At 37.6% G+C, this 12,919-nt stretch overlaps 1 protein-coding gene across 9 annotated transcripts in view; it reads right to left on the bottom strand.

Annotated features, from left to right (window-relative positions):
• Positions 1 to 12,919, bottom strand: part of LOC123773746 (protein tramtrack, beta isoform) — a 208,807-nt gene that overhangs the window by 49,226 nt on the left and 146,662 nt on the right. Inside the window, exon 5 of one of the 9 annotated variants that reach the window (XM_045767642.2) lies at positions 596 to 11,894. The exons of the other annotated variants lie outside the window; for them this stretch is intronic. Within the exon in view, the coding sequence (XP_045623598.1) occupies positions 11,343 to 11,894 (552 nt within the window). The 3' untranslated portion in view covers positions 596 to 11,342. Of the gene's footprint in view, positions 1 to 595; positions 11,895 to 12,919 lie in introns of those variants that run through there. 9 annotated transcript variants of the gene reach the window in all.

Raw genomic sequence — 12,919 nt, 5'->3', positions numbered from 1 at the left:
TGTACGTAATGATCATATCACCTCTTTTTCTTCTATCTTTTAGTTTTGGTATATTTAATCTTGAGGTTATCTTGAGATGATTTCGGGGCTTTTTAGTGTCCCCGCGGCCCGGTCCTCGACCAGGCCTCCACCCCCAGGAAGCAGCCCGTGACAGCTGACTAACACCCAGGTACCTATTTTACTGCTAGGTAACAGGGGCATAGGGTGAAAGAAACTCTGCCCATTGTTTCTTGCCGGCGCCTGGGATCGAACCCAGGACCACAGGATCACAAGTCCAGCGTGCTGTCCGCTCGGCCGACCGGCTCCCTAATGCCTCTAACCTCTCCTCATAGCTCTTTTCCTTCAGTTCTGGGAGCCACTTAGTTGCATGTTTTTGTGCCTTTTCCAGTGTGTTGATGTGCTTCTTAAGATATGGGCACCATACAACCACTGCATGATATACATGTCATTCTAACATGCCTGAACTACAGGAAAATTAGTGTTTTCAAGTTTAGAAATTTAACATATTGCCTTATTAGTCTATAAGAAAATGTTTAAACCAATAGAAATATTATACAAATTATGTAAGATGTAGGAACAATATAAAATTCTAAAGTTAGTTAAAACTTTTCAAAATTTATTAAAATTAAAAAATTTATATCGAGAGAATACACTTCATGGTAAAAATGTTTGGAGGATATTTGACATAGGCTGTGTTGCATAACTAGATGACAGAAAAAGATTACTTTGTGAACTGATGGAAGAAAAAGCACAAATCTCTATAGTTACATTCCATACTTTTTTTTTTTTACAATAAATAATCTCCAAAACAAATACCCAGTTTGTTATTTTTCTATATGTATAAATTTAGCTACATATTGCATCACAGAAAAACTTAAATATTATTCTAAGCTGAAAAATTCATTACATTCTAAAGTATTTACAATCATTGTACAAATGTAACATTGCAATTATACCTCACAAAGAAAGAAAGTAAAATACAGTATGTGTATACTACTAAGTTATAATGTTTATAGACTTCTGATTATCTAGCATCCATCAAAGATGATGTTTAAAGCACAGTGTGACTTTGCTCGAATGGATGATGGTACTGGGAAGGGACCCATTTTAATATACTTTAAGAATTACTGATGAAATATTATTATATTTTATGGAGTACTGATGAAACATAGGTTTTAACCCTTAAGCTGCTTAGGAGTCCTGAGGAAGTTTACACCCCTGTGCACAAGAAAAAAATTCTATTTTTTTTTTAGTCTTCTAAACATCTTAACACTTTCGCGCTCTCCGCAAAGGTCACTCAGCCAACCGAATGTGCGCGCTGCGTTTTTATCGCTTAAGCGTAAAAACAAAAATGTGTATACTCTTTTTACTCTTCTGACCTTAGTTCTCATGCTACGTATTTCATTTTGGTACCAACGTGTTCGCAATAAAATTCTCTAGAAGAACATTAGTAAAATAAGTCACGAAACATATAGGGATACCAGCACCAAATAAATAACTACGTAGATGACTCGCCGTGAGCGCCCATCAGCAACAAAATGTTTTTACTCTTGGGATTGTAATCACCTCCACACTTGTTCTACAGCGTTAATTTTGGTATCAATGGACTCGCAATGAAATTCCCAACACGGTGATATGAATATAAGCGTAGAATAATGATGCAGCCCGCCCGCAAGAGTGTGGGAAGTGGTGAAATTGTTACCCGGTATCGGTGACGGGACGACGCACGGCGCTTTGAAAGTTTATACTTATTTCACTCTCATGACATTAATTTTCTATGTACGTCATTCATTTTTATGTCAATGTGTTCGCAATTGAATGTTCTATGTGCCCATAGGTAAAAAATATCAACAAAGCGTAAGTTAGAATAGCGACAAATATAAAACAACGCTGGAACATATCAGTGAGCGTCAAACACACACGAAATATTTTTACTTTTGTTATGTTTGTCAAGATTATACTTGTTGCACACAGTTATTTTTGGTTGTATATTGATCGGAATAAAATTCCCTAAACAGACATATGCATATAATACATGATATGGGGGAAGAATTACCAGTATAAACGGCTAAAGTCACCCACCTGCAACCCGTTTGGGACAAAATACCATTTGATCGAAGTTATCCACACCTTTCATGAACTTATTGTACCATGCAGCCTAGTGGTGAGAAAGAGAGCCTCATAGCGCGCAGTTTGAAACAAACCCAAAGTAAATCGGATAAAAATTGAATTTTATACAAATATTTTAAAAGTAGACATAACTTTATGTCCACTATGCGTTTACGTTAGACGAAACCGAACGCGCCGGCGCGTGCAGATAGCGCGAAAGTGTTAATTTGTGTTCCCTAAGCACAGGAAAAATAAAAAAAAAATCGTAGGTGAAATATTTTGGGTGCAATAGGCCAAGGAAGTCTGGCAAAATGTGGGCGTTGACAGAACGGTCGTCAGGGGCGGTCGGAGTCACCCGAGCTGTCAGGTGGGAGTTGCCACAATGATATTATTACCTAATTATTTCAATGTCTGATTTTTTCTTAGTTTTTTGCAGTAATATTATTCAATAGTGTGTAGTGTGATAGATTTATATGATAAAATGTGTGAATCATTGCTATACTCAAACGTATGGTGTTCATAATTGTGATTCAATTATAACGTTCAAAACACAATAAACAAATAGTTTTGCTGTTATTACACTATATACACACATTATATATAAGTATCTACATGCTTTGTTCACCACAACTGTACAACTAAGCTGATATAGTTAGTTCAGAAACTAAGAGACATCGCTACACACACAGTCAGCTGGCAGCTGCCTCCTCACTCATTCAAGGGCAGGAGCACTAAAATTTCTCCCCCAACAATACTGTTAATAGTGTTATTACACTATATACACACACATTATATATAAGTATCTACATGTTGTAAGCACCGTAACTGTACACCTAAGCTGGTAGGATGCCCAAAAAGCATAGTGGCCACCCTCTACACAGCTTGACAGGTCATGCAGACGATGCCACCTTCGTTACCCAAATGGCTCCTCCCAACATAATCCTTTTGCTGTTATTACACTAATACACACATTACATATAAGTATCTACATTTGTGTTCACTATAGAGAACCACTGAGCTGGTATGGTAAAAGCAGACAATAACAGGTGGCCACACAGTCAGTAAACGACGCTATCTCCCTACCTCCCTCAGCATTACTCCTCCCACACAGCGCTAATTATCACAATCCTGCTATTATCACAATCCTGGTCATTTTTATCACAGTCAGGGGTCATCTGTAATACTGTCATTGCTAAATAATAGCAGTTACATATTTATTTTGACATTTTTAGGCGATGCTGTGGTCACAAGCTGAACAGCAATGCTGTTAGCTCATGCTGCTGTGCACCAGCCTTGGTTGCTCCCACAGTACTGTGGTTCTCACACCGGAGAATACTGCCTACGATTTTTTTTAAACATGGCGTCTGTTTAGAAGAGCCCCGAGGAAGCTGGTGTGAACCCCGTGTAGCCGCGTGGCATTTGAATCGTGCTTGGGATCCTATGGTGTATATATACGCCATGCACACAGTGGGACATGTTACTCATGGCGTATATATACGTGCGCAGTTTATGGGTTAAATGTATCTTGGTGAAAAGCTCTTTCTTTGAAATGAATGTAAACAAATGCTGTAATATAAACAGAAACAATTCCAAGTACATTTTGTGGCTGGTAAACATTATCAACATATAAGTGTCAATATAGAAATCCAGTCTGAACTTCTGTAACGAGTTATTTGAAATATAATTTGAAACTCTTTAATATTGGAACATTTGGGTGGGACGAACAAATATAAGGTGAGAGTCAGTCATTGCCATACAATGCTTTGAGAGTCAACATTGTGTGTACCTACAGGATGAGAGCTACACTTGTGGGGGTCCACAGAATTACCAAAAATCTACCCACATCCTGCTAGCATTACAAAAGTAAGGAAGAAATATGGTATATTTACTCACTATAATGTTGGTGCTGAATGCAGAACATGATCAAACTTATTTTTACTCTGAAATAATCTAATTTCGTTATGAAATTAGAAGTAAATATGCAGCAGGTGACGCCATAGGAAGTCGACGTTCCAAGCGACAATGTTGTGAAGCGACTTATCCAAGATATATTGTCGCCTAGAGAGTGTCTGCTGGCATATCAGCCTCCTGTACACAGTGATCCAGTCGTCACACTTCTTGGCTCAAATTGTCGCAAATTTAATTTCTCATAAATCATGTTAGATTTCACTAGTGTAATACTACATTTGCCTTGTTGTGCTCTCTGAATTTTAATATTTTCCTCCTAGATCCAACATATTCACCTAGTGATATGACAAAAGTCTTATCTTGCATTATAGTCAGTATTGATTTCAAATTCCTTAGTTCTTTCACACAATTGAACATGTTATTTTTACTGTCACAGAAAGATTTCTTTACTAAAGTATTGTAGGTGAAGACGTGCTTACGTATCTGTTGCTACAGGGAAGTGAGATTTAGCTCTTTATGTCCCGCCTCCTAGCCATTTATACTTAGTGTGCTAATTACTCCTCTGAATATTAACTTTTTATCACATTTAAAGCTATGGATAGAATTGGCTTCAACTTCTTCATTGAATGTATTCCACTTTCCTATAACCCATACACTGAACAAGAACTTCCTCGTTCCCTGGACCTCCCTGATCTCCATGATCAAGAACCTCCCCGATCTTTTAGATTCAAATACATATCAAGCTTCCACCGATGCCTTCTTGTCCTACCTCTTTTTAATTTGAATATGCTTCTTTTACCCCCCTAACAGATGAAGCCTCTGAATTCTGGAACTGCTTGATACCTACTTCATGGGGGTTCTGGGAGTTCTTCTACTCCCCAAGCCTGGCTCGAGGTCAAGCTTGACTTGTGAGAGCTTGGTCCAACAGGCTGTTGCTTTCTAGATTTATCTTGAAGATATCCACGATTGTTCCGGCAATATTTCTTAAACTTGCTGGGAGTATGTTGAACTAGTATCTAGGATCTAGGACTAGAATTCAACTGGGATCTAGTTGAAAACCTCTGAACTTTCTCAAGTTACTGTTTATGCTTCACATGGTGTGGGTTCTATACTGGAGATACATAATCAAGTAATAGTTTCATATTGGGAGTGAGTATAGACTTGAAAGCCTCCTTGTTCAGATTCTTAAATAATGTTCAAATATTTGCTAATTTCTCATATGATGCTGATCTTGTCCTGTTCACATAAGCTTCTGGTGTTAGTGTTGGGATTAGGTCTACTCCCACATCTTATTCTTCCATTGTTTCTTGTAATTGTCTTCCCCCCTTATAGTATAGTTAAATACAGGTCTCCTGTTTCCCTTACCCTTTTCATTACTTTGTATTTATCTGGATTGAATTCAAGCAGCCAATTATATATGCCATCTCCTTAGGTTTGTTTAAGGTCTTCTTGCAGTAGCCTACAGTCCTGTTCAGTTTTTACTCTCATTAACTTTGCATCATCTGCAAACATTGACATGTATAAGTTGACTCCCTCTGTGAAGTCATTTACACAAATTAAGAAGATCAAAGGTTCTAGGATAGAACCCTGTGAAAAACCACTCTCCACTTTTCTCTAGCTTAACCTATCCTCTCTGACTATGATCCTTTGTTTCCTATCTATCAAGTATGGTACTGTACTCTCATACCCAGTCCAGTGCCTTTCCTGTTATCCCCACTTATTTCTCTATCCTGTGTACAATATTAGTCTTCTGTGAGGAATTGTATCAAAGCTTTTGGGCAGTCTAGGAAGACTGCCCAAAAGTCCACCCAGTCTTCCTTCACTTGTCATAATTTGGCAACCCTGTCTTAGAATTCAGTCAAGTTTGTTAACCATGTTGTGCCTTTGTTATCTTATCTTGAGGTTATCTTGAGATGATTTCGGGGCTTTAGTGTCCCCGCGGCCCGGTCCTCGACCAGGCCTCCACCCCCAGGAAGCAGCCCGTGACAGCTGACTAACACCCAGGTACCTATTTTACTGCTGGGTAACAGGGGCATAGGGTGAAAGAAACTCTGCCCATTGTTTCTCGCTGGCACCTGGGATCGAACCCAGGACCACAGGATCACAAGTCCAGCGTGCTGTCCACTCAGCTGACCAGCTCCCATCTATCAAGAGCCGGTAAGTTACAAGACTTACTCTCTCCAAATGTCCTACAACCCTTTTCCTGATGACTTTTTCTAGAATCTTGCATGTAATGCATGTTAATGACACTGGTTATGTTAAGTGCTTCATATCTATCTCCTTTCTTAAGTATTGGAACTACATTTCCATTTTTCCAGATTTCTGGTAGCTCTCCTGTCTCTAGAGTAATGTTGAACACTACAGTTAATGGATAACACAAGCTACCTGCAGCTTCCGTCAGTACCCTTGGTGATATCTGGTCTGGTGTTACTGCTTTTGTAACATTCAATTCATCCACGTATCTTTTTACTTGGAGACCAATCAGCGCTCTGAGTTGAAGATCTCCTGGAACCTCTTGTTGGGTTCTTCACATACTTCCCTGTCATCCTTCCTGTCCCTTAAGTCTGATCACATGGTCTTATATAGTTGTTTTCCTCCATGTATGGCTGTACAACAGTTTAGGTTGACTCTTTGTTTTTATCACAAAGTCATTCTCAAACTGCTGCTCTGCTGCCTTCCTGATTCTTGCGTACTCATTCTTAGCCCACTTAGTGCCATTCCATTTTAGTGCCATTCCATTCTTTAGTGCCTGCCTATTTGCCTCTGAACCAAGTCTCTATAAATTTTCCATGCCTTTTCTAACTTTTGCTTTTCCTCCTTATACAGTTGAACCATGGGTTTGCAGATCCCCTTTCATCAACTTCCCTCCTGAGAGCTATGAACTGTTCCATTGCTTCTTAGCATTTCTATGTTGTGAGTTCCATCATCTCATTTGCTGATTTTTCCTTCCATTTCAGTCTCCCATTGAACCTCCTGTAGATAATTCCTAGTCCACCTGTAGTTGCCACTTTTGTATTCTCTCTTCTACCTTCACCTTTTTTCAACTCTCTCCTTTAGTTCTACAGTATTTTAATCAAATACAATAATGCAGTGGTTACTGACTCCTAATGGTACCTCAAATTTGAACTTCTCTACTTCTTCACTTTGGGTAAACACCAAGTCTAGGGTAGCTAGTACATCACCTCCTCTTTCTCTTGTTGGCTCCTTGATATGCTGTCACCTATGCAACTTTCATGTATATTTTGGAATTACCTGTTGATGATGCAAAGCTTTGGTTTATGTTTACAATAATGTTTCATATCAGGAATCGCAAGAACATTTGTATGGTGTCATGTGGGATACAGTTTTTTACAATATACAGCAGTACACATATTGGACATTGTTCGGCTCATTACCAGTCTTTGTGATGCACAAGAAAACTTAATATTTACTTCCTTGTTATTCCTTTAAGCTGCATATGATTTTATGTCCTTAGTAACATTTGTTAAACACCATTAGAAAATGTGTCTATGGAAACCACATTCTGGTTTCCTCATATTAACATAAGAGTCTAAGAATCTTTTCATTATAATCAAGTTAATAAAAAAACACAGACTCATTGAACTCTGAAACTGTTGCTCTGGATTGTTTCTTCAATTAAAGTGTAAAACATATACAATCCTAATATTGTATAACAAATTTAAAAATTTTAGTCATCAGGTCACTGTTTTTTCTGTGAAATATAATGATGCAGTGATCTTTATTTTTCTCCAGAGACCCAAGTGAACCCATCTAAAAATGTCAGAAATTTTGTTGTAAGGGTGGAATTCAAAGAATTAAAAAAAAAAGTTACAAGAGCATGAACATACTACAAATGGCTTCATCAGGGTCTGAATGTTGACACAAGGATTGAATTCACACTGCTTCTTTAATGTAAATGTCTTTATGAACATGTTTCCATTCGAAAAAGCAAAATTCTAGAAGTTGTTGACTTATATTTTGCTTTTGTGACAGTTAACTTTTTACATTTTCTGTGTGGCATGAAATTTTTATCAGTACAGAACAGTCTTAATACTGCACAGCAAATTATTTGGCTATGCTAAATTTACTTTAAATGCAGCATTTGTGATACTTGGTTACGTAATTCAGGCAGTCATTTCATTTCTTCTGAAATGATGTATGTTCACTTTGGAAAAATGGATCTTTCCCATTCTTCCTCACTAGAACATTTAAATGTATATATAATTTCTAATATTCTGTCCTTAACACTTTGGCTCGGTAATGACGTGGCATTGCATGGTTTTTTTACTCGAGGGTAGTCCAGTAACGATGCAGCATTGTGACGTTTCCGGCGGCAAATTGGCGACGGTTGCGGGAGGGGCGCACCGCGGTTTTGGACATTATATGCATATACACCTGTAGGGGATTTCATTGCAAATACATTGATACCAAAATGAAAGACCTAGGACCAGAGCTGAGGTAACAAAGTTGAAAAGAGTACACACATTATATTGCTCTGTATTAGCGCTCACTACGGTAATGCACCGTCACTTTCTCTGTTTGCTGTAGGTGGGACACCGGGCTTTGGACTTTATATTTGCATATACTCTATTGCGAACACAATAACACAAAAAGGAAAGATCTAGGACGAGAATTGAGATGTCCAAAGTGGAGAGAGTGTACACATTTTATTGCTCTTTCGCGCTCTCAGGTAACACGCTCTCACTTTCTCTCCTGGCTTTTGGGCTTTATATGCATTTAGTCCTATAGAGAATTCTATTGCGAACACATTGATACCAAATTGAAAAACCTAGGATGAGAATTGAGATGACAAAGTTGAAGAGAGTATACACATCTCGGTATGACCGTACTCTCTATTGTAATGAGAGACTCCTTGGGGTGGTGCAGCGCTCTCTTTCTGGTAACTTTCATCTTGTCAGCAGGTGGAGCGCACCGCTGTTTTTGACATTATACGCATATATTCGTGTTGGGAATTCTATTCCGAACACATTGATACCAAAATGAAAGACCTAGGACGAGAACTGAGGTGACCAAAGTGAAAGGAGTGTACACATTTTATCGGTCTTGCGTGCTCCCGGGTAACACGCTCTCACTTTCTCTGTTTGTTGCGGATGGTACACTGGGAATTTGGACTTAATATGCCTTTAGTCCTGTAGAGAATTCTATTGCGAACAAATTGATAAAAAAATGAAAGACCTCGCACGAGAATTAAGGTGACCAAAGTGAAGGGAGTGTAAACATTTTATCGCTCTTGAGCCACGCTCCTGGGTAACACGCTCTCATTTTCTCTGTTTGTTGTGGATGGTACACCGACCGTTTGGACTTTATATGCTTTTAGTCCTATAGAGAATTATATTGCGAACAAGTTAATACCAAAATGAAAGACCTAGGACGAGAATTGAGGTAACCAAAGTGAAAGGAGTGTACACATTTTATCAGTCTTACGCGCTCCCAGGTAACATGCTCTCACTTTCTCTGTTTGTTGCGGATGGTACGCTGGGCATTTGGACTTAATATGCCTTTAGACCTCTAGAGAATTCTATTGCGAGTACAATGATACCAAATTGAAAAACCTAGGATGAGAAATGAGGTAACAAAGTTGAAAAGATTATACACTTTTCAGAATTACCGCGTGCTCCCACGGAATGCCAAACCCACCTGGGGTAGTGTGGTGCATGCGTGCCCAGAGCATCAAAGTGTTTTATTAACCTCCCCAAACACTAACCCAACACTAGTTTGCCGACGACCTGGAACAAACTTGGAGAGGGTTCTGGGAGTTCATCTATTCCCTGAGCCCAGCCAGAAGCCAGCCTCGCCTTGTGATAACGTGGTTCAAACCGTTTCCCAGGAATGTTTACTCTTTCTGGATAATTTTATTAGTCAATACTGTTTTTGAGGTCCATCTACTTAAAATACCTCTTTTTTTTATATATTATTTGAGAGCAAAATCAATATTGTAATGTGTTTGGTAACACTATAAAAATAACCATTGTGACTAGATTAAACTGTTTAGAAATACTGTATACTGTTTCATACTTGTTACTCATTATTTGATTAAATGAAAGGCACAGTATTTTTATTCCTAAATAGTATTATCTGTTAATTCAATGAACACATAAACAAAAGCGGAATACTTCCCCATCACACATACATTGATGACTAACCATTTTTATGCACCATAAAGACATCTTGTGAGCCAAACATCGCTTATTCATTTCTTAGTCTATACTCAGACCATCCATTTATGAATATTTGTATACTAAAGTAAGTGTTCTAAGCATATAGTTTTGCAAATCATAAATGAGTACTGTATAAACTTTTAAACATTGCATCAGAAACTGTCATTGGATGTAAAAGAAGTAATTCATTTTCCAACTTTACTCAATGAACACTATTCAAGTAATTTTTTAGTTCTCTCTAAAGTGATAAATAAATACTTTATGCATATCAGCACATAAACAACAAAGGTTTATGACCGTAAATAATTTTTCACTGCAGAAATGCTTAAATATTTGTAATCTCAGCAGCGTCAAGCAAACTCTACATTTTTCAACTACAGTATGTAATTTGTTTTGAGTCTATAATCAAGACCATTCATTTCTGAACATTTTGTAACAAAATCCATATTCTACCAATATAAATTAGTCAGAAAATTGAGTATAAATAATATATGTATCACTGAGAGAGCAGCTGATGAGGGGTTCTCCTTGGACAGAAAAATAGGCCCCATCTTCCCGACACAACACTTAAGTGTTAATAAGGTAGACTGTAGAGTACAGGGATAATACTAAATACAGGAGTCTCATATGTTAAACAGCCAATTTATAATTATCTCTAAATACTAATACCACAAACTTAGATAAATAACATAATAAATGTTCCAAAAGCAAATTTGAGCTTTGCTAAACAATCATGTCACACTGTATTTCACTTAGTATTCACCTAATTCACTGTATGAAGGGTTTTGTGTTTATAATAAAATCAGTATATGTACAGTATTCTGATGCTATACAATATGATATCTGGTGCTCAAATTATGAATATACACTTTTGCCTTACCCATTATATGTTGGGAGCTTTGGACACAGCTCGGTGAAATTGCAGTTTTAAGGTAAATACTGTAATGCATAAGAGAAAACTACTGTATATTCCAATATAGTGTAAGCAGTTCTTAAATTTTCCCAACATAAAATAACCTGGAGTTGAGCAGTTCAAATTCCACTTATAAAGGCAAGTGCTGTATTACATTGTGTACATTTAATATTATAGCTAGTGTATACATATTTTTAGTCAAAATACTATAGCCCATAGATGCTCAATAGTATTCAACCAATAAAACCAGGATCACGGTTATTATCCCATGGAGGAGGCTGGCTTGAAGAATTGTTTGAAGGAAGATAGAGCTTATGAACAGATTTCAAATGCACATTAAGATTAGAACGCTGAGCTGATCGGTAAGAGCAAAGATGGCAAACAAAGGGTTTTTCTCCAGTGTGTGTGCGCATGTGTTTCTCAAACTCGGAACGGAAAAGAACTACACGTCCACAAATAGGACAGTTTAGTGGGTTATTTGCACGCCGCTGAGGTCGAGGGGCAGTTGCTGCCATCAGAACACCCACTAATCCACCCGGGTTATTTGAGCCTATGGCTGCCAAATTTGAAGGATTTGCTGCTATTCCGACTACACCAAAGTTTCCTGATAATGCAGTTAGACTGGGGTACCGCTGTACACCAAGATAATGATGAGAAGGTTCAATAGAAGGGGCGCTCTGATCCGACAGCTCACCCTCACCAGGATCACTCCTGTCTGTTGGCTCCGCCTTGATATGAAGTGGGGAACACGATGAATCCCTGAGAAACTGCTCCAGCGGCGACACCTGCAACGACAACACCAGGTGTCAGTGGCCGCTGGGCAGGGTCCCTCATTATTCCTTGTACTTAGTTTAATTTCCTATTGCTGGCACACTACCGCTTGAAATGTGCTTAAACACCTAAGTACGTCCAGCCAAAGAATAGAAGGAAAAGAAGAGGGAGGGAGGGAAGGAAGGAGGGAAGGAGAGAGAGGGAGATAGGTAAGAGATGGAAGGAGGAAAGAAAGGAGGGAAGGGAGAGAGCAAAGGGAACAAGGAGGAAGAGAGGGAGATAGAAAAAATTATGTCTATATATATATATATATATATATATATATATATATATATATATATATATACTGTATATATATATATATATATATATATATATATATATATATATATATATATATAGACATAATTTTTTCTATCTCCCTCTCTTCCTCCTTGTTCCCTTTGCTCTCTCCCTTCCCTCCCTTCCCTCCTTTCCTCTTTCTTATATATATATATATATATATATATATATATATATATATATATATATATATATATATATATATATATATATATATATATATATATATATATATGTCGTACCTAGTAGCCAGAACGCACTTCTCAGCCTACTATGCAAGGCCCGATTTGCCTAATAAGCCAAGTTTTCATGAATTAATTGTTTTTCGACTACCTAACCTACCTAACCTAACCTAACCTAACTTTTTTGGCTACCTAACGTAACCTAACCTATAAAGATAGGTTAGGTTAGGTTAGGTATGGTTGGTTAGGTTCGGTCATATGTGTACGTTAATTTTAACTCCAATAAAAAAAAATTGACCTCATACGTAATGAAATGGGTAGCTTTATCATTTCATAAGAAAAAAATTAGAGAAAATATATTAATTCAGGAAAACTTGGCTTATTAGGCAAATCGGGCCTTGCATAGTAGGCCGAGAAGTGCGTTCTGGCTACTAGGTACGACATATATATATATACTGTATATATATATATATATATATATATATATATGTATATATATATATATATATATATAT

This window comes from Procambarus clarkii, chromosome 72 (genome assembly GCF_040958095.1).
Source record: "Procambarus clarkii isolate CNS0578487 chromosome 72, FALCON_Pclarkii_2.0, whole genome shotgun sequence".
NCBI classification, from domain to species: domain Eukaryota; kingdom Metazoa; phylum Arthropoda; class Malacostraca; order Decapoda; family Cambaridae; genus Procambarus; species Procambarus clarkii.
Note: the sequence above shows the minus strand (reverse complement) of the source record. Positions and strands in the feature narration are given on the sequence as shown.